This window comes from Phalacrocorax carbo, chromosome Z (genome assembly GCF_963921805.1).
Source record: "Phalacrocorax carbo chromosome Z, bPhaCar2.1, whole genome shotgun sequence".
Taxonomy (NCBI): Eukaryota; Metazoa; Chordata; class Aves; order Suliformes; family Phalacrocoracidae; genus Phalacrocorax; species Phalacrocorax carbo.
Genome location: NC_087548.1, coordinates 53,331,627 through 53,351,548, shown reverse-complemented (window position 1 = coordinate 53,351,548; position 19,922 = coordinate 53,331,627). Strand labels below are relative to the sequence as shown.

At 42.6% G+C, this 19,922-nt stretch overlaps 1 protein-coding gene and 1 long non-coding RNA gene across 5 annotated transcripts in view; one reads left to right on the top strand and one right to left on the bottom strand.

The window, feature by feature from the left end:
* Positions 1-3,034: 3,034 nt before the first annotated feature.
* On the bottom strand, positions 3,035-5,457 carry LOC135310642 (uncharacterized). Of its 2 annotated transcripts, none has more exons than XR_010370722.1 (3): positions 5,287-5,457; positions 3,846-4,022; positions 3,035-3,394 (listed from the first exon to the last, which is right to left on the bottom strand). It is a non-coding gene; the product is annotated as an uncharacterized LOC135310642 (long non-coding RNA). The 2 variants fall into 2 exon arrangements; XR_010370723.1 differs by having other exon boundaries at positions 3,846-4,008.
* SLC44A1 (solute carrier family 44 member 1) overlaps positions 4,793-19,922 on the top strand; it is a 67,352-nt gene continuing 52,222 nt past the window's right edge. Inside the window, exon 1 of one of the 3 annotated variants that reach the window (XM_064439228.1) lies at positions 4,793-5,144. In XM_064439228.1, coding sequence (XP_064295298.1) covers positions 5,118-5,144 — 27 coding nt within the window. In that variant the 5' untranslated portion in view covers positions 4,793-5,117. The remainder of the gene's footprint in view (positions 5,145-19,922) is intronic. The other 2 variants (XM_064439229.1, XM_064439230.1) reach the window with 2 other exon arrangements.

Here is a 19,922-nt window from a genome sequence, read left to right as displayed (position 1 = left end):
GCAAAGCAACATGTTTTAATATAGAAAGGATATCTATTTTACTTTAATTACAGCATGAATGGACTAATGTAGACACAACCCATATGCCTAGAAAGCCATTTTCTCAACACACTGAGATACTATTCTTCTAATGAGTCTGAACACTTTTGATAGCCACCAATGGACAGGGCCTCCCCTATACACCTCTGTCCTCTCACCAAAAAGCTGTATAAGAGTACAATGGACAAAACTGTGATTCAGAACTGGGGAAAGAAGGTTTTACCTTCCTGATACATTAGAAAAACTCTCTGCTGCTTTCTCTTTCCTTGGAGTCTCCAGTTCTTAAATTGAAACAGACCTAATGTGACCAATTTATGAGGCTGCAGCACAAAGCAGAATCACAGCAGGTTTTCTGACTTGCCCAGCAAGTTCACTGAATTGGCCTGTTCCTCTGTGGTCAGACAGGCAGCAATAAGAAAATCTTAGCTTTAATTTGTGAGAGCTCAGACTTACTGAGCAATATGTAACTTTTCTCACTCAGATGAAAAAGCCTGCAAGAATCCTGCCATTCTAATTGCAAAGCAGGATCACTCAAATTCTTTTGCCATGACTGACTAAAATTCATAACTGACAGATTCTTCGGTGTACAAGCTGGAGTTTGTCTGCTTTGTAACTGGTGTCCTCTATAACTTGACAAGAGTACCCATGCTGTAGTTCCCCAGCAGTAAAAAAGTGCAGTGGTATGGTTCAACTTTTCATGAAGTCGATCAGTTTCAGGTGGATTCTGAGATATACAAGATAACAGGGCCACAAGGCTCCGAGTGGTTCAGTGGCCTTTATCCCCACATTGCTCACAGAGACAGGCTGACATCCCATTTGCCATGTGTTTGCTGGAGTGCCTTCTTGTGTTGTACTTTCATTAGAGTTCTACTGAAATCAGCAGAACTACTCCTAATCCTGCACTGATACACGTGTACAAAAACTAACAGTCTGTTCACTGGGTACATTATGGAGTGAATATGTGTGTTTCTCTATTTAAATAAACCTAAAAAACCAAATCAAACCAAAACAAGAATATTGAGTCTAAGCACACAGGGTAGGATTTTTAAAAATGCTGTGTGGTTGCGAATTATTCATAGATGCAGATTTATTGCTAGGTGGAAGAAGTCAGCAGAATGATAATAAGTTGCCTATTAGAAGATGGCAGTGAACACATGGACTGCAACAACACCTTGCTGGTGCAAAACTCAAATTTTAGCCTATATGATGCAACTCTTCCCTTTCATTAACACCAAAGCCAGGTTTGGACTGCCTCTTGATTGAGCAGTTAGCCCAGTACTGAGCCTGTCTGAAAACTCCATCCCAAAACTCATACTTAAGAACATATCCAAATGGCCTGAATTTTATCTATTGCTATTTCAAAGGCATTTCTCTCAGTCATATGGGACAAAAGCTATAGATTGTTTTGTACCTTGGGAGATCCTTAGGTGTTTAACTATTGGTGCCTAAGGTCAGGATCCTACAACTGGTGAGAAAAGGTAACTGTTATAATGCAATTCATGCTTTCTGGAATGTTTCCTTATCTTTTTTTTTTTTTTTTTGTCCTCAGAGTGGAAGCAGTGTACATACAACCTACAATTTACTCAAGTACTAAAGGCATTTTTGTCATTTTAGGGTCTTGTCTCTCTTGCTGTCTCCCTTTCTTAGTATCAGATGGTGCTTCAAAAACTCTAACCTGTCATTCTAAGTCTAGAAATGAAATTAAAATATAGATAAAGCTCATCCTTCTTGGCTGAGTGGAGAAGGGCAGACTCAAATCTGTTACAGAAAAAAAGTTAGATTCTTATTAATGCTAAACCTGGGCAGTCGGATTTGAACTTTAGCAGCTTGTGATGTAACCATGCCTTAGAGCAGATTACAATCAGCTTCAGAAAGGAATCCATATAGCACAATTGAAAAAATGCACAAAGGCATATGCTTAAAGTTCAACTTCTGTATTACTGAATTAAGATTCAACAATTCCCATTTGTTGCTGTACGCTTCTACGGGAGAACTTATCTTGGGCCGCATACCTCCGGGACACAGGGCTCTACCCACCCTGGGGACAGTGATGCACAGACATCAATATGATGGATGCAAAATGTCCGTTTATTTAGCTGCGTCACACGCTTATATAGCTCTTGCGGTTCCTGTTCCTGCCACTCCTATGGGGAGAAGTCTATCTTTCCGTCACATCCCATGATCTTCCGGTCGCCGATCCCTGTCTATTCCCCTACACCATTTAAATACCTTCCAGTTTCTTCCCAAAATACTAATCTGAATAAATATAAAAGCAAGAACAATCATGAATAAATGAGAACCTTTAAAATTTTTTGCCTCTTTGTGTGACTGGCCGAAAAAAGCACGGTTAAACTAATGAAAGCCGGACAGTGACTGCTGCTGCTGGTACCACATCCCTGTCAAAAATGCAACTAATTTCCTCAGGCGAGAAGCAGAGATGAGGGCAATTACTCTGGAGATTATGTCTCACACTTAAATTTGTCCAAATACTTTCTACAGTTGTCACATACTTAGACTAAACACGTTACCTGTGCTACAGCTGGTATGTCTTTACAAGCTTTTCCATAAAGACTCCCCTAGCCAACAAAGGACTGGCATTTTTTAATCACTATAAAGCTACCGCTCCCACTATGCACTGCACAAAGCTCTTGACTGTTGGCTAGAATGCCTTTTGTTTTAAGAGTCTGCAGATCTGGGGGGAAGGGACTGTGTTTTAATCCATTACCATCTTCTGATAATGGTGCTGAATGTGTACTTGCAAAAACCAGGAGGCAGTATTTAATTACCATGACAACACTTTGAGTTCCTAATTGAAACTATTGAAATGACAGTCCTAAATGAAAGGGCTATTAAAAAAATATATTTTCGTCTATTTAACAGACTGACTAAATATGGCCTCAAGTTGTGTCAGGGGAGGTTTAGTTTGGATATTAGGAAAACTATTAACTGAAGGAGTGGTCAGGCATTGGAAGAGGCTGCCCAAAGAGTTGGTGGAGTCCCCATCCCTAGAGGTGTTAAAAAAACATGTTGATGTGGCACTTCAGGGCATGGTTTAGGAGTCATGGTGCTGTTGGGTGACAGCTGGACTTGAGGATCCTAGAGGTCTTTTCCAACCTTAATGATTCTTTGATTCTATAAATCACAGTTACGGCGCAGACATCATGCTGTTGTTACCCAAGCAAACAAAAAAGACAAACACTAGGACAACTCAATATTATAAATGGCAAAACCGACGAAGAGAGAAACTGAAGTGTCCAAAGTTACACAAGAATTGACTATCTATTCCTGTGTCAATCACAAAAGAAACAGGCCTTCTAGAGAGTGTTCCTGCAAAACAGTTCTTTTATGGTCATACCTTTGAATACAAGATAAATATTTGGATCAAATGAAGTGGAACAATGAGAAATAACAGCAATGTACATTAAGTGATAAAAAGGTATTTTAACCAGGTGTTAGAAGATAAAAAAATTCTGAGAAGCATTGTTAATGTTGCTGTTAAACTGAGAAGAGCTATAAAAAAGTGTGATTCACAATTCACCCACATGACAGTTTTTGTTCTATTTTGGAAGCCTAACGAGACTCCTCCTCCAGTCACAAGGCCTCTTTTGCCTCATTCTGCCTGTCAAAGGATCATTTTAAACTTAAGTCATTGCGTTGTTATTTTTAATCATGGATATTCTAGTATATTGATAGAATTAAACCTGCTACATAGTTAAGAGTCAGCAAAAAGAAAATTTTAACTTATAGAGTATTGCTTAATATGTTTAGACCACGTTCAAACACAAGTGTTGGGCCACTAAACTTACCTTAAGGGGGACTATGAATTTCCAAAGAGGACTCTCATTCTGAGAGAAGGTGTTGCCTTTGTTGTCTTTAACAACTACCAGATGTAGCCATGCAGTGACTTCACCAGTTCAGAAGCTCTGAGGCACTTGTTGCTAACTGCACGGCTCAGGAACACGGTCCAGCCTACAGGTCCAAGGCTGAACACGTATCAGTTAACTACACAGAAGCATCATCCTTATGTAGTTCATGAACGTGTTTTTTTTGCAGTTACTGATACATACACCTCAAAAGAATGAAGCCCACATTTGGGTCTCTGGGAAGGCTACAAAGCTCGCCAAAATAGGCCGCAATGATATGGCAATCAGCTGTGAATCCAGGGGATAGAGTCACACCTTCTGCTATCACTCGAGACTACCATTTCAGGGGATGGGGTGCTCTGCACGTTACACCGGTGACCAGAGCCAGTCTGGAGAATGGGATAAGCCGCGCTTAAGGCCCTGTAAGACAGAGGCCTGCGGGGCTGCGGACCTCCTCGGGCACTCCTACCAGCAAGGACAGATTGCCCCATCAGGCCTGCAAGCGCCGGAGGGCCCCGCAGGGAGCTCTCTTCACGCTTTCGGGAAGCACCGGCCACTCGAAAACCACCCCGAGGGGAGCACGGGCCCCCCCGCGCAGCCACCGGCCACGCCGTCCCCGCGCTGGGCAGCGCCCCCGCCACCGGGTGGTCGGGGCGGGGGGGGGGGGGCGGAGAAAGGATGGAGCGCCTGGCCGACCTCGGCCCCGGGAGAGCAGCAGCCAGAGCTGCGGCGACGGGAGGGGCCGAGCCGGGTCTGCTACCCGCCATCAGCCCCGCCGTCGCCTTGGCGACCTGGCAAAAGCCGCTGCGCCCCCGGAAGCGCCCGGCGGCGCGTAGGCCGGGGCGGGGCGAAAGCGGGGGCGGTGCCTCCCGGCCAGACAGGTACCCCCCGCGCTGCGGTACCGGTGGCCCCGCCTCCATGCCCCGCCCTCCGGAGGCCCCGCCCCTTCCCCTCAGCCGCGGCCGCCGCCGCCGCGGGGGGAGGATGAGGGGGCGCCGCGGCGGGGCTGGTGCCGCAGCCGCGCTCGTCTGATCTGGCCCGGCCCGGCCCGGCCCGGCCCTCCCCTCCCCTCCCTCGGCGGTCTTCCGCGTCGCCTCGCACACCTCGCACCTCGCCGCCGGGGCGGGCCGTCGCGGCGAGTGGATGCCCAGCGCCTGCCTGCCACCGCCGCCTGGGGCCTAGCGGGCACCGCCAGGGCAGAAACCCGCGGGCGCCATGGGCTGCTGCAGCTCCGCCGCGCAGGTGAGCGGCCCGCGCCCGCCGTCGGGCTCCGCTGCCCCTTTCTCTCCCCTCCCTCCCTTGGCCCCGCTGCCGGGCCCCCCGTGACACCCGCCTGCAGGCCCACTGTCCCCCACGGCTGTTTCCCCCTCCCCACCACCCTCACCTCGAATCTGCCTCTTACGCTGTCCCGTGGCCGTGCACCCGCTTGTTTCTCCCGCAGCCGTGCTCTCCGGTGCCCGTGCGGCCCTTTGTACCCCTCGTAGTCCCGCTCTCCATGGCTGTGCACTGCTTTGCTCCCTGCCGCTACCGTAGTCCTGCTCTCCTGTGGCTGCGCCTCCCCTTGCTACACCTGTAGCCCCGCTCTCCTGTGGCTGCGCCTCCCCTTGCTACACCTGTAACCATACCCTCCCGTGGCTGTGGACCCCTTGTTTTCCCTTCCCCCCTCATGCCCTGCCAACTGCTCTGCTCTCCCATGGCTGTGAACCCCTTGCTCTCCCCTCCCATAGTCCTGCTCATGGCTGTGAACCCGTTTACATTCTTCCCCCCCCCCGCCCCTTGAAGCACATAACTCTGCAGCATTTTGCTCCCCCCTGAAGCTCTTCTCTTCCCCCTTATGGCTGTGCACCCCCTTGTTCAGCCCCTGTAGCCTTGCTCCCACCATGCTATGCACTTCCACCCTCTGCATTGCTCTGCACACTGTTCTGTGCACTGCTTCCCCTGTGGATCAGCATCATCTTGCCCCTTCTTACCCCAGCCCTGCTATGGCTTTGCAATCTTTGCCAAACCCTTCTCCATGCTCCTGGAGGTATGGCTGCAGCTGCATACCAGCAGCTCTCCCCTGCCATCCTCATACTGCTTTGCACCCCTGTCCGATGGCTCCACGTTCCCTTCTCCCCTCAGCCATGCCTCGATGCACCACCCCCTTATGGAGTTCTGCACTCCCTCTCCTTCCCTGCAGCTTCTCCTTTGGGGTCCCTACTGCCCCACCCCAGAGAGAGGAGCCATCTCATGGGAGGAAACTTGCGATGGCAGGGCCTCCCACACGTCCACTGCCTCTGGAGAGGGAGACGGTCCTAATCCCAGCCCCGTTCCCCAGTCCTTGGCCAAGTGTTCAGGTGCCTCCCTGCATCCTTCTCCCTGTGTGTGACTGGCCCCATGCACATCTCTTACTTCTGAGCTCGGTTTTTCTTTCTTCCCTCTCCCCCAGTGCTCTGCTTTGCCCTTACTGACTCCTTTTTTTTCCCCCAGAGTGGTGCTGCCAAGCAAGGCACAATCGGGAGCTCCACCCAGCGCTCCAGTTTGCAGCTCTGCTTCCCATTTTAACTTTCCCTTTGAACAACACGACCAGGGCTGTACTGTTTTTCATTTGGCTCCTTTCTGAAGGCTGTAGGATGAGGGATCGTGACAAACGCTATGGCTGTGCTTTTCTTGCGTGTAAACGTTCGTTTCCTTTGGCTGTGTCACTTGCAGTGCCTGAATCCAGCTTCCAGCAGACTGCTTATGTGGGAAAGTCCGTCTCTGCTGTCCCAGATGACTCATCACAGAGATGAGTTTTTGTAGCTCATCCATTCAGGCAGACTTTTTTTTTTTAAAAAATAAGAGCTCTGTCCTTCCAATGCAAAACACTGCAGAGAGCTGTCCAGTTGCGATAGGGACCATCCGTTCTGTACAGCAAATTTTGCTGCAAAGAGGAAGGCAATCAGCTTTATGGTGCATGAAGAAATGGTTTGAATTTCAGAGTGGGAGATATATGCCAAATGTTTGGGGAAGATTTTAAAATTGGTCGGCCACTGCAGTAGAACGCCAGGGGAGATTGTGGAGTCTGTATTTTTTGAGGTTTGCTAAAGAACGTGTTAGATAAACATCTGTCAGGAGTGGCTTGAGGAAAGCTGATACAGACTTGGAGCACTGAGAGTGAAGTTGATGTTTTGAAGTAATGTTTTGAAGTCTTTCACAACCTTATTTTCTGTGATTCCTACCCAGATTGTTTTTCTTAAGTGTTTAATAGGTCCTTTCTAGCTCTTCTTTATGAATTTGAATTGCTTTTTGCTGTTACATTCTTTTCTTAAATGAAAATGCAAGTGTATTTGTGGGTAACATTATACCACAAGCAGAAGAAATAGAGGATCTGATGGTTTAAATATCTGGCTTGTTCATAGGTTTCAACTAACTGATGTTGTTTTTTCAGTTAAATTTGTATTCCGCTGTTAAGGCGCGTGATGCTGATGGTACGCTACTGAACCTTTCATTTGCTTTCCTTACGTGTGGCAAGACATAGTACAGTAATTGAGCTTTGTATGCTATATATGTAACGGAATCATTGTTTATTTATTTCCTTAGCCATGAGCAATTTTGTGTCTCCTCAGGAAATCCAAATCAAAGGCTAGTTGCTGAATATTTTATCAGCAACAGTTTTGTCTGGTATATCGATTGCCGAAACCCTGCTACAAACAGGGTGTGTATATATATTACAGCATTCTATTAGAGCCTAATGTCTGTCTTATCCACCCTTTTATCATTAACAATAAATGTTGTGTTCCTCCTCTACCACTGTCTTTGTACTTCCCCCTCTGTTATTTCTTCTTAAGCTTTCCTTGAGCAGGAGTCCATCAGACATTCCTTCATGTTGCCTCACTTCTTGCTTCTCCCTGTATAGCTTCATCTTAGGCTTTGACAAACAGTCTCCTCCTATCATGGACTCCTCACCCTTATTCCTTATGACTTTGTTTTTCAGGTTGATTTCTCATTAAGTTTTTTCTTCAGCTCTCTAGCCTATTTGATCTTCATCTGCTAGACCCCATTTCTGTTTCTGAGAGAAGTGCTTACTTTTGTTTTGATTTTGCCAGCCATCTTATCTGATTACTGCATCTCCAAGTCACTTTCTCATGACTGCCACCTCCTTATCTCAGTTATGATAATGCACCTACCTGTGACTAGTTGTTGAACCAGGTGGATTTCTTTGACATCTTTGTCCTAACTCTTCTTTCATATTCAGTTATCCTTCCCGCCCCACCCTGCCTCGTCCCCACCCAAAAGCATTTTTCAGTTCCTTTGCTTTGCAGGCTGTCTAGAGCTCTGCCTTAGGCTCTTCCCTGTGTCTCTTCCCCTACAGAATCTAAAGGTTTCCAAAGAAAAACTGATTAGAATTGGCATGTTTACCTTTGCTCAGCTCATTCATTCAATTTTTCTGTTTTAATTCCAAATTTCTGGTTTTTACTTCTTGCTGCCATCTTAGTCTCTTTCTAATTTTATTCTGAGTTACTGTCCTCCATCTTAAAGCTGACAGTCAACTCCAGTCTTCCTTCTTTTCCAAACTCCTGGAACAGAACAATTTACGTTTGTTGTATACATTCTCTCCTCTTCGTACTAAATTCTTTCCAATCCAGGTTCTGTGCTCTGCTGGAATTGCCTTCATTAAGATCTCCACAGGCTCCTTCTGGCCAAGTTGCAAGGATTCCCCTCCTTTCTTACCCTCCTTGATCTCTGCTGCTTTTGGTACTATCTATAATCCCCTACCTCTTGATGTCTTATTCTCTCTGGGCTTCTGTAATACTGTCCTCTGGTTATTCTTCACTGCTTTCTGCTCTCTGATTACTGTTTCTTCTCCTCTACTGCTGTCTGTGCTTGTACTTGCAGTCTTTTTTCCCCCTTTCATTAACTTATCTCCTATTCTACCAATTTTTTTCAACTTAAACTGCTATAAGTGATGTTAACTTAAGCTTAATGCAACCATACCACCAGGCTTTCTTCCAGGTGTGCTCATTCTTCCCTGTTGTTCCACTGCTGTTTCACCTGTTGAGGTGCTTCAGTCTGGAATACTTCTTTGCAGTGGTTTGGTGGGGTTTTTTTGTCTGGTTGGTGTTTTTCCCATTTCAGTCTTATTCCGTGCTCGCACAAAGTTCTTTCACTTCCTCAGGTGTAGTATCTGTGATCTGCACTTGTTCTTTATTGTCACAACCAGGGTTCATGTTTACCTGTTCTTCCTTTTCAGTGTTACAACTGTGTCATCCTCTGTGTTTCTCTAGTGGCTCATGCTATTCTCTACTTATTTAGGTGGTCTTTGCCGTATTTTTTTGTGCTTGATGTCTCTTAAGTCTCACCATCCTGAAGCTTGAGCTTGTTGGGAAGACCTTGTGCAATGTCAGCTGCACCTTAGAGTTGTTGTCTTACAGTAGCCTAAGTACTCTTTATCAGTTATCATGACCAGATCCTCTTAATGCTTCTTTGAACTGTAGTCATTTGGCCAAAGCGTGCTGACCTATATGAGATGACAGATGACCTATATTCTGGACAGACTGGAGAGCTGGGCAATCACCAGCCATATGAAGTTTAAGAAGAGCAAGTGCCAGATTTTACACCTGGGGCACAGCAACCCTGGATGTACATACAGGCTGGGGAGCGAGAGGCTGGAGACCAGTCCCGCGGAGAGGGACCTGGGGCTTCTGGTCAATGGCAGGCTGGACATGAGCCAACAGTGTGCCCTGGCAGCCAAGAGGGCCAACCGTGTCCTGGGGTGCATCAAGCCCTGCATTGCAGCTGGTTGAGGGAGGGGATTGTCCTGCTCTACTCTGCGCTGGTGCGGCCTCACCTTGAGTACTGTGTGCAGGTTTGGGCGCCACAGTACATTAAGGATATAAAGCTACTAGAGAGTGTCCAGAGAAGGGCCAGGAAGTTGGCGAAGGGTTTAGAGGAGAAAATGTAGGAGGAGTGGCTGAAGTCACTTGGTTTGTTCAGTCTGGAGGAAACTGAGGGCATACCTCATCATGGTGTACAGCTTCCTCACAAGGGGAGGAGGAGGGGCAGGCACTGAGTTCTTGTCTTTTGTGACCAATGATAGGACCCAAGGGAATGGCAGGTAGATGTGCCAGGGGAGGTTTAGGTTGGATATTAGGAAAAGGTTCTTCACCCAGAGGGTGGTGGAGCACTGGAACAGGCTGCCCCGGGAAGTGGGCACGGCACCAAGCCTGATGCTATTCAAGAAGCACTTGGACAACACCCTCAGAGATATGGTGTGAATTTGCAGTTGTCCTGAGCAGGGACAGGAGTTGGACTTGATGGTCCTTGTGGGTCCCTTCCAACTCAGGACATTCCATGATTCTATGAAAATCTTGTGAAGGACAGGAGGAAAAAAAAATCACATCTGTGTATTTCCTGTCTTGCAGTGCTGTTGATTGTCAATACCTTCATATGGTTTCAGCCCACTATCCTCCCTTGCTGTATCTTTATCATGAGCTTCTCAAGCCATGATAGAGAAGCCTATCATGAGGGCTTAGTATCCCATGATAGAGAAGACATAGATGAGCACAATCATGTAGGTGATTCTGTCTAGGTGCATCTCTTTCATCATGGATCTGCTTAAAAAGTTTTTACTAATTTTTTGTACAGATAGGGTTTTTTTTTTGTGTTGATTTGGAATTGATAGTCTCTTCCAAAATGTTGGGATCTTTTGAGTGAATGACACTTAGGCTCTGAATTGATAGAATAATCAAATTTCTTTCAGATCTTTAGTTTCATTAAAGAAGAAATGGCTGGTTGTAGTTAACAGGCATTTGCTTTGGCAAGGTGTTATAAGAAACAAGGCAATTTATTGAGGTCTTTGTGTTAGGACTAGCAAATACTCTGTGTGTTTATTTTATCCTTACACCTTTGTATGTTAGTGGCTTAATCCAAGATACGTGTGAGAGAAGCTTGAAATCTTGCTAGAAATTGCAGGCATCACTGGGATAAAAAAAGCACATGATATTGTTTGTGGTTTATGTAATGGCCTTGGTTTTTACAAGACTAAAAGAAGTTCCCATTATAAGAGGAGATGAAGACAGATCATCTATCAGCTTTCCCTTAAGCATCTGCTGTCAAAGCGACACAAAATGAATCTGGAGTTCCTGAATTTTGAAAATCTTTCATAGTTCTGATGAAATGTCTCTTCTGAGCTGTTATGGACAATACGGATCATTAATTATACTTCAGCCATATCTTCAGTTTTCAGAGGTTCTTGCAGTCAATTGTCTGAATGGAGGGGGCATCAAAACATGCCTATTTCACTGTGGGCATGGGTATGATCACAGAAGACGACCAGCTGAGTAGCAGTGTTGATGGGCAGAAACAGAATGAATTGTGAATTCTACTTCCAGGAGTGAGGACACTTGATGTCCCTTTCAGCACATTCACAGTAGATGAAGCTCTGTTCTAGACTATGGCAAGCAGATATAGCATGGGGGATGGAAACATACAAGCAGGGTCCAAGAACAGTGCTAATGAGTCAGGCATGTCATGAAATTGTTGACCACTTTCCTGTATTTCTGGTCTGGGAGCTCTTTTTGTTTCCTACGAAGCATGAGGTGTCCTTTCACAAATGCTGTCACAAGCAACTGTACAACCTGCACAAATAATTCCCCTTCATCTTAATGTAGAAAGAAATATTTCAACTACATAGATACTTGTAATTACTTTTTCAAATTTGTTGAATTTTTCCCACTGAGAGCTAGCTCCTTCTGAAGTTTAGACTATGTTTCAGTTGTATAATTTCTTAAAACTTCTAAGTAGCATGTTATTTCCTTTACTTTGTCAGGTAACTCAAAGCACTTTAAAAAAAAACCCTCAATCTTTAAGAAATGCTAGTTTGGATTAAGCGCAAACATGGGACATTGCGTCCTTACAAGACATAAATGAGAACAGTTCAGAAAAGATTGATTATCTTGCATTGTTAAAATGCTAAATCCATGCTAAATCCAAAACGTATGTTATTGTCATGTAATTGGCATCTAAAATGCCATCAGACTTTTAGATTAGTAATTGTGAGGGTATATTGAGTATCATCCAACTGACTGCTTTTATTTTTCATTCTGAAGAAATGACAACATTTGTTATGTAGTGAAGCTGTCAGCTGCCTTTATGCTGTTTACTCTGAAGGGGAGCTTTGCGCTAGCTGTTCGTGCCTTTTTCTCCTTTGGGTTTACTATAATTTTTGTTCCTTTGAACTTGTCTCAGTGGTTTCTTTTGTGAAAATCAAAACTTGCAAACCAGCTTGACAGAAACTCTGTCTTTGTTATTTTGTATTTGCATCTTTCTCACTTGAAGGAGCTGTTGGAAAATTGTGTAAATCTTATGCTTTGCTTCTAAAAAACAGTTACAGAGTGTTGCCAGGTGACTCCTACCCACTGACTAAACTGATTGCTAATTTTTACTTCTATCTGATGAAACTATACTAAGAGCTTTTTTTTGTGGATAAATGTTAGAGAACAAGTCTATGCTGCTGAATATATAATAGGGTTCTTTTAGGTCTTCCAGCCGCTTTAGTTTCACAGATTTATGAAGCAAATAAATTTCATTGCATTGATTGGTCTCCTGTCCCTGGGTACCTTTTTTTTGTTTGTTGTTTTTTACTCTTCTAGGTAAACAGATTTCTAATGTGGAATAAAAGTATACAGTTGTATGACAACAGCCTCAATAACGTGTATACATATTTAAGAGGAGAGAAGAGTCAACTTCATTTTGAAGTTCAGCTTTACAGTACTAAGATCAATTTTCTCTGCTTTAATGATTTCAACATCCAGTGTGCAATGCACTGCAAGAATAGGACGTGATTGCAGTATACAGGAAGGCTGAGATTCCAAACTGCATTTTTACATGCCAGTTTCTAGCTGTCGCTATTTTAACTGGTAATATTGCTAGAATATGGTGGAGGGTCATGGTGGTTAGAACATGGGGACTTGTGCCTGATATGCTCTTAATAAATGTGACGTAATTAAGCAGCTGTAGACAGCAGAAATGAACTCTGTCCTGTTTTGTTTTTGTTTTAAGTGGAAAACACTCTTGCTGCTCTGCAGATACGTTATTTGAGGAAGAGACCTCTGAATGTTGTATACAGATCTGTAGAAACAAAACAGGAAACCCATTAAAGTATTTGTTCAAGGTCATGTTAACCATGTTCTGGGAATGCTTTGTCAGACTCCCCCTAGTTTGCTATGAAAAAACTGCAAAATAGTGCGTGCGTATAAGGAAGTATGCTTATGTAATAAGCTAGAGACTTGAAACATTATTTCCCTTTCCATTCTCCTCCCACCTTTTCTTCCATAAATCAGATAGAGCCTTCTTAGCGTTGGTTCCTGTTAAAGCACTGCCCTCTTACTGTTATCCTGAGTGGCTTTCTATCATGTTATGCCAGAATTTTGGACCTATAAGTCAAGATTTTGTATTTAAGAAGCTGTGTAAGCTTCCCCCCTACCCCCCAAAAAAAAAAAAAAGTAAGCTTAAAGTTTTTCTGATCTTCGTTAGAGGAAATGGGCAAGAAAGGTTCTGAGAAGTTTTTATGGTGTTGATGACATCCTTTAAATGCAACTGAGTATGGCTGTTGGCTTCTCAGTTTCCAACATAGCTCTGTCTTTCAGCTTTCATACACAGTGATATGAAAGAATGCACGTGGCCAGGGTAGGCAGTAGTTAGTTCATAGTGTTCAGTGTAGTGCCACAAGGACCACGTTTGCGTTGATACATGCAAATATGAGCCTCTAACCTTGCAGAACCTTCCACCAAGTAGGCCTTTGCTTTTGAAAGGTAGGCAGTTCTTCTGCAAGGATTGTAAATGGAGTACAAAACCACATAATTTTGTTTTTCAGTTGACAAGCCTGTTTGAATGTAGGATGCACTTTGAAAGACTACTTAGCAAACAGCTATCAATGTCTAGTAAGTGGCAACATCATTATTTTTCACAGCAGTATTGTGCAGGCCGCGAGCTCTTAAAGAGCTGTGGTGTTTTGGTCTTGAATTCTAGCCTTAGATACATTAAAAGGGTGAAAAAATTATTTCAGAAAAACTACTCATCACACACAAAGAGTGCAAAGAAACAGGACAGTATTTTCTATGGAATGTCCTTCACCTTTTGTGGAGACCACTAACTGGGGAGTTCTGCTGGGTTTTTCTTTTGTTAATGTCATACTGTGATATAGCTAACACATTTGGAAGCAAAGTGTATGTTGTAGTTGGACATGTTTCACTAGTCCAAAGTTTGAAAATATTTTGTAATTTGGGACTTGCAGGAGAATCTGTTAAAGAGTGATGTGCAAGTATAAAATTCGGTATGATGAAGTAACTTGGTAGGTGCAAAATATCTTCAAAAGTGAACTGTTGGTGGGTTTTTCTGGTTTGGTGGGGTTGGTTTGTTTTTTGGATTTGGTGTTTGTTTGTTTTTGTGTTTTCATGACTGCTTTTTATTAATGATTAAGAACCGTGCAAGTACCAAACATGCGTTGAAATGTATGTTTTAATCCCCTAAACAATATTACTGTGATATTTGTAAAGTGTCCTTATTTATTGCAGCTTTCGAATAAGTACTTAAAGATGTGTAATAAGAAAAGAAACAGTAACTAAATACTTCTAAGGTTAAAAACTGGGCTTTTGTCTGCAGATGGCCTTATTTCTAAACCTCAAAACCTCAGCAGGTGTGCTGATCATGCCAGCTCTTTATTTAATCAGCTGTGTTATGTTTCAAGATAAATATTTAAGTTGTAGACTGAGGTGGAAGCATGTAATAAAGAAGTTTTAGAAGCAATGTTTGATATGAGTTGACTGAAAAGATGAGTGGAAGATGATATACAACACAGCATATATCATATTCATAAGTGAAGTCTCCATGTATGAGTTTTCAGGGTAAACATCTTTATAGTACACCATCAATAATGTTGTAAGTGCTGTCTTATGTGCTCTCAATTTTGTTTACATTATGTTGAAAACTCGTAAGTACTGTGTGTAGGGTATGAGAACATGAGTGAAGTAGCAGGTGTGGGCACATTGAATAGGTGGTATGCTTAGCCTCTGAAGAGAAGCAAAGTATAAATTCATTACCCTCTGGTGGATAACTTTACAGCAGTATTGCACTGTCAGAAAACTTTTCCTAGCAGGAACTGAGTTTCATACTAATAAAGAGCAGATGCAACTTTTCAGTGGACAAGGCGTCGAGAGCAACTGGTGATGTGGAGTTATCAGGTAAATAAGGACATGGGTGCTTATATGTAAAGTGCTGGCATGTGGCTCTCAGTAAAAACCAAAAGCATGACTAATGTCTGCTTTGCAGTAAATTGAAAAATAAAGTGTTCTGGAATGAGATTGAAGCATAAATTCCACAAAAACAGGCATCAGGCACCACCATGATCTGCATGCTCTGTAACACAGTCCCTTTTGGAATTGCCCAGAGGCGTTGCAGCTTGTTATCCAGGGGAGAGTGTACTTGCAGGGAACAGTGTGTATTGTTTTCCTTTCTTTCTCAAGACTGCCACTTGTAGCTGTGATAGTACTACAGTGATAAGCTCACTTGCCCCTGGAAGTGGGAGACCTAGCTTAGGTTCTGTAAGTCTGGAGGAAGCCCCCCAGGAGAACGCTATCATTGGCAGGCTCTCTGGGGTAGGAGCAACACTACCCTTCCGCAGGGGTAGATCCAGAACAAGTCTACACTAAGAATTTTTTTGGTGTGCCTGTGAAGATATTTTTATTGATACAGCATGGTTCATTCTTCTGGGGAACTGCTGTAGTTTAGCAGAGTAAAAATCTGGGTTTGCTGGTGCATGTTCTTCCTCTAGTAATGGACGTATGCCAATAACTTGCTGTATAATAGGTCAGTTTTATTGTGAACCTGAGAGAATGATCTGAATTTGCGATAAACTGCAGTAAGCTACTGCTTGGTGCCTTTATCTGAATGCCTGCATGCCATGTACAGGAAGTCTGCGGGTAGTGGTGTGCATTTTAACTAAGGCAACTTTGTGCCGTGTTCTTAGGATTCACGGTGCAGTAAATTAAGGGCTTTCCAATAAAAAAATTGTAAGATAGTTGATGAAGTTATGAACTGAAGATAACTAACACTTAAAAGACTTTGCTTTGGACACTTAAACAGTGTGCATTCTTTACATGAAGCTTTTCTATAGAGAGCTTTTTTACTTGAGTTGCTACTTTTGTTCTCAGAAGTGTACTTGTGTGGGGAAGTGAGGTTTTTTTGGGGGGGTGTGTGTTAGATTTTTTTCTTTGTTTTTTTTTTTAGGAGCAGTGTCATCCAATCTTCAGAGTAATAGGAGATCCTAGAATAATTATAGACTTCACTCTCCCTAGAGGTAGCAAACACAGACCTTCATATTGGTGTTGACGCTAGACCCTGTTTATTTGTGAAGGTGTTAGAAAATGTCTATGTCTTTTCCCTCCCTCTCGGTATGAATTCCTTTATGCAGCATCTTTAACAGGTTAAAAAGTTGCCTAACACTTTCATTTGAAAATATGAAACAACTTGCTAGATTTTAATTTTATATTGTTGTTTCACACACTTGTTCAGGTCAATCATTATCTACTGAGGTGGCTGTGTATGCAGAGAAATGCTCTGTTTTTCATGATGCAGTTCATGATGATACTCATGTTTGTAGTGAGACACACTTGATCTACATCTGTAATTGGTATCACATATATTTTGACCACTTTGTGGTCAAAATGTAGTTCAGGTGCAGTGTACTGGTCATCTTACTGCAGTTTAACATTCATAATGAAAGGAGAGGAATGGCTAGTAACTTTGTTTGATGCAGCTGCTGATGGAATAGGGGACTTACATCTTGGTTTTAGGCTTCAGGTTTGAGCAATCTAGAAACATCCTAAACTATTAATGTTCGGAGTCAGGACTCAGTTCCTCTGCCTCTTTAGGCTCTAGAATTAAGATCTGTTCGGAGGTGGAAGAAGTTTCTGTAGGACAATATACAGTTGCTGCTGGTTCTTTTCTTAAAGAGCTGCATAGTGTAGAAAGGTGTGCCTTGTCTTTGACAGAAAAATGCCATGCTTTCTGATAGACTGCAGAATTACATTCTTGCATTGGAAACATTTTAATAAACTAGTAAACTATGGTTCCTTTTTTCATACATGGTATGCTTCATGGTAAAGCCAGCATGTGATTGGGACTGTTCTTTAGCTTGTAAAGGTATGTGAAACAAGTAAAGAATCAGCTCCTTAAATAGTCAATAGGAAGTGCTGACAAATGATTCAAGAACTGTCTTTCCTTTGGCAATGTGGGGATGTTTCAATAGCATGTGAAGTTGTAGTTTTAAACTTAGCTTGCAGGATGACTTCTGGACTGGATGACTTCTTGGTAGCACCCTCTTTAACCTGGCTTGCCCGTTTCCCACAGGGAACTCAAGAGTGGACCATGCCTTACATGTCAAGTTGTGGTGTGCACAGTATTGCAAATGGGCCCACCAATTCTGAAGCATTGAACTTGCATTGTAGGTATAAAATGACTATTTTGAACTCACTGTGTTATTGGAATAAGCTGAATGCTATTCATACAATCAGTTGAATCTCTCGCAGTTTATCGAACCAGCCTACCTTCTAGAAAAGGTAGGTTCTGCAGGACTCAGTGGCAATTTCCCACCAAAGATCCTGGTCAGGATGAGTATCTTTGTTTCTCTAAGGGTTGTTTATTAATGCTACACGCACATTGTGGCTGTTTGTCTCCCATGTAGATAGATAGCTATGCAGTCACTTCTGAATTCCTGATTTACATATATAAACAGCAGTCTTTTCCATTTATTCTCCTCTATTGAGCTGCAGTTGCATATACTCTGAATCCAGATATTACTCAAAGGTGATAAAACAGCAGAGAATTAAAGGGGATGTAGCTAAATGAATGTGGTTCTTAGAGTGGAGTTTTATAACAAATGATCTTGAACTGCCACTTCAGTAATAATATCTCTGATAATTTATAAAAGTACAAGAAAACCTCTTATTTAAAAAGAAAAAAGCCTGAAATACTTGCAACCCAAAATTTCAGTATCTTCTTATCATTACAGAAATTGGTTAGAAATTAAAACAATGAATATTCTAAGTTTTTCTACAGTGACTCTCTGCAGAGCAAAAACCCCTGAATTAAAGCTATTTGAAAAGTTAACTTTCGTAGTCCTTTTGTAGTAATTTAAACTGCTGGTAACTTAACGTTTTTTTAAAAAAAATCTTCGGCACAGATTACACATTTCTTTCCTTCAGGAAACTACTTCTCCCCCCCTTCTTCCCTCCCAATAACTCTTAAAAATCATTGATCTAACTTGGCAGTGGTAGCTGATTCATTGATAGTTGATGCAAAGATGCAGTTGCGTTTCTGTGAGCGTAATGAAAGATGGAGGTCAAACTGTTGCCACAGAGAAAAGGGTTGTAACAAAAGCTGAGTGATTCTTAAGTATCAGAAAGCCTAAATGAGAAGGCAAAAAAAAAAAAAGATCAGGAATTGTTTCCACTGCAGGAAGAACTATGATCAGAACTTTGTTAGGTACCAGAGGATCTGATTGTACTGTGCAGAAAGACCAAAGGAAATCAATATTAACTAGTTCCATGGCTTCTAGAACTATCAGTTTGTTTTTTAGCTGGGTTCTGTGCTTACATGCTGAAACAAACCTATGTCCCACTGAAAAGAATAGCCACAGACAACATTTTGAGGAACAAACGGGAGTTCAGATATTCATGCATACTAGTGTTTGTAATGGACAACCAAATGCAATGGTTCTGTGAAAGAAAGATGCATCTTAAATTTTGTAAATTATCTTAGGGAGGAAACCTTTCTAAAGGGCATGCAGTTGCTGTCATGAATGAGAGATTAAAAACTTGGAAGGTGGATGTAATGTAGAAGGGAGACTAAGGGCCAGAAGAGGTTAAAAATTCAGTGTCTGTTGGTGAGGGGAGAGTAATGGATGGATTTATTTTATTAATTTATCCAGTCTTTAAGGAGAAGTCAAATAATGAGTGAATGTAAATGATGAAAGCAGTGGTAAAGTTCCCATACGCTTGGTCTGTGTCTGGCAGTACTATAACCCACCAGCTGAACCAACAGAAGTTTCAGAAATTGTAAGTGCTCTGAAAAGTCACATCCTTAAAGCATGGTATGAGCTCCTAAGGAGGGGAATGGGCCAAATGCTGAGGTGCCCGAGTATGCTGGGATGTGAAAAAACATTGTAAATCTAAGCCTGATTGTTAAGGTGGATGAATCAAAATGCCATGTCTTGTATTCAGTATTCAATAGACAAAAAAGTGGCCAGTTCTAAGCACAGAAAATACAAAAGTTTATTCTCAATGCCTGCAAATGGAAAATGATGTTTTGCAGCATCTTTGTCTTGTGTTAAAACCAAGTTGAAAGAGAAGAAGAAACTAAACCAAAAGAATTTATTGCTTTTTAAGAGGGGATATAAAAATTATTTGTGTTCATCTCTGTTTAAAAACTTATCTTCTGTCTTATTTTCTGTTATTCTTGACTTGGAGTGGAACTGATTTAAACCAAATGCTGAAGTAAAAGAACATTGGGTCACTATGTTTTATCTGCATGTATGTTTTTTTTCTAGCGTTACTAACAAGTAGGCGTAATGAACAATTTGTCCTGGATGTGGACCTTCCAGGAGTTCAGAGCACCTGCATTTGGAAGCCTTCTCTTGAGCCAGAATGGCATAGCTCATGTAACTGGTATCTCATTAAGTTTAACTCAGTTTGGCTTTGCTGGCCAGCTTTAAAATTTTGTCTTCTCTTGGCTTTCTTTATGGTGCGTATGATAGTCCAGAAGTTAGATGAGTGGTTTGGAGACTGCTCTTCCTCATAAGTAGCAAGTGAATCTTCCCATAAGATTTTGATGGGACATCCATCGTCCAGGGTCTCCTCTGAGACTTGTTTTGGGCTGAAAATATGAGGGTTGTATCTTTTTGTTCTGGTTTGGTTTTACTTTTTGTCCTTACCTAACTGAATGAAGCTATGACTGTATTCTTACAACCTGTGTGTTCCTGTGCAAATTGGAATAGTCCTATAC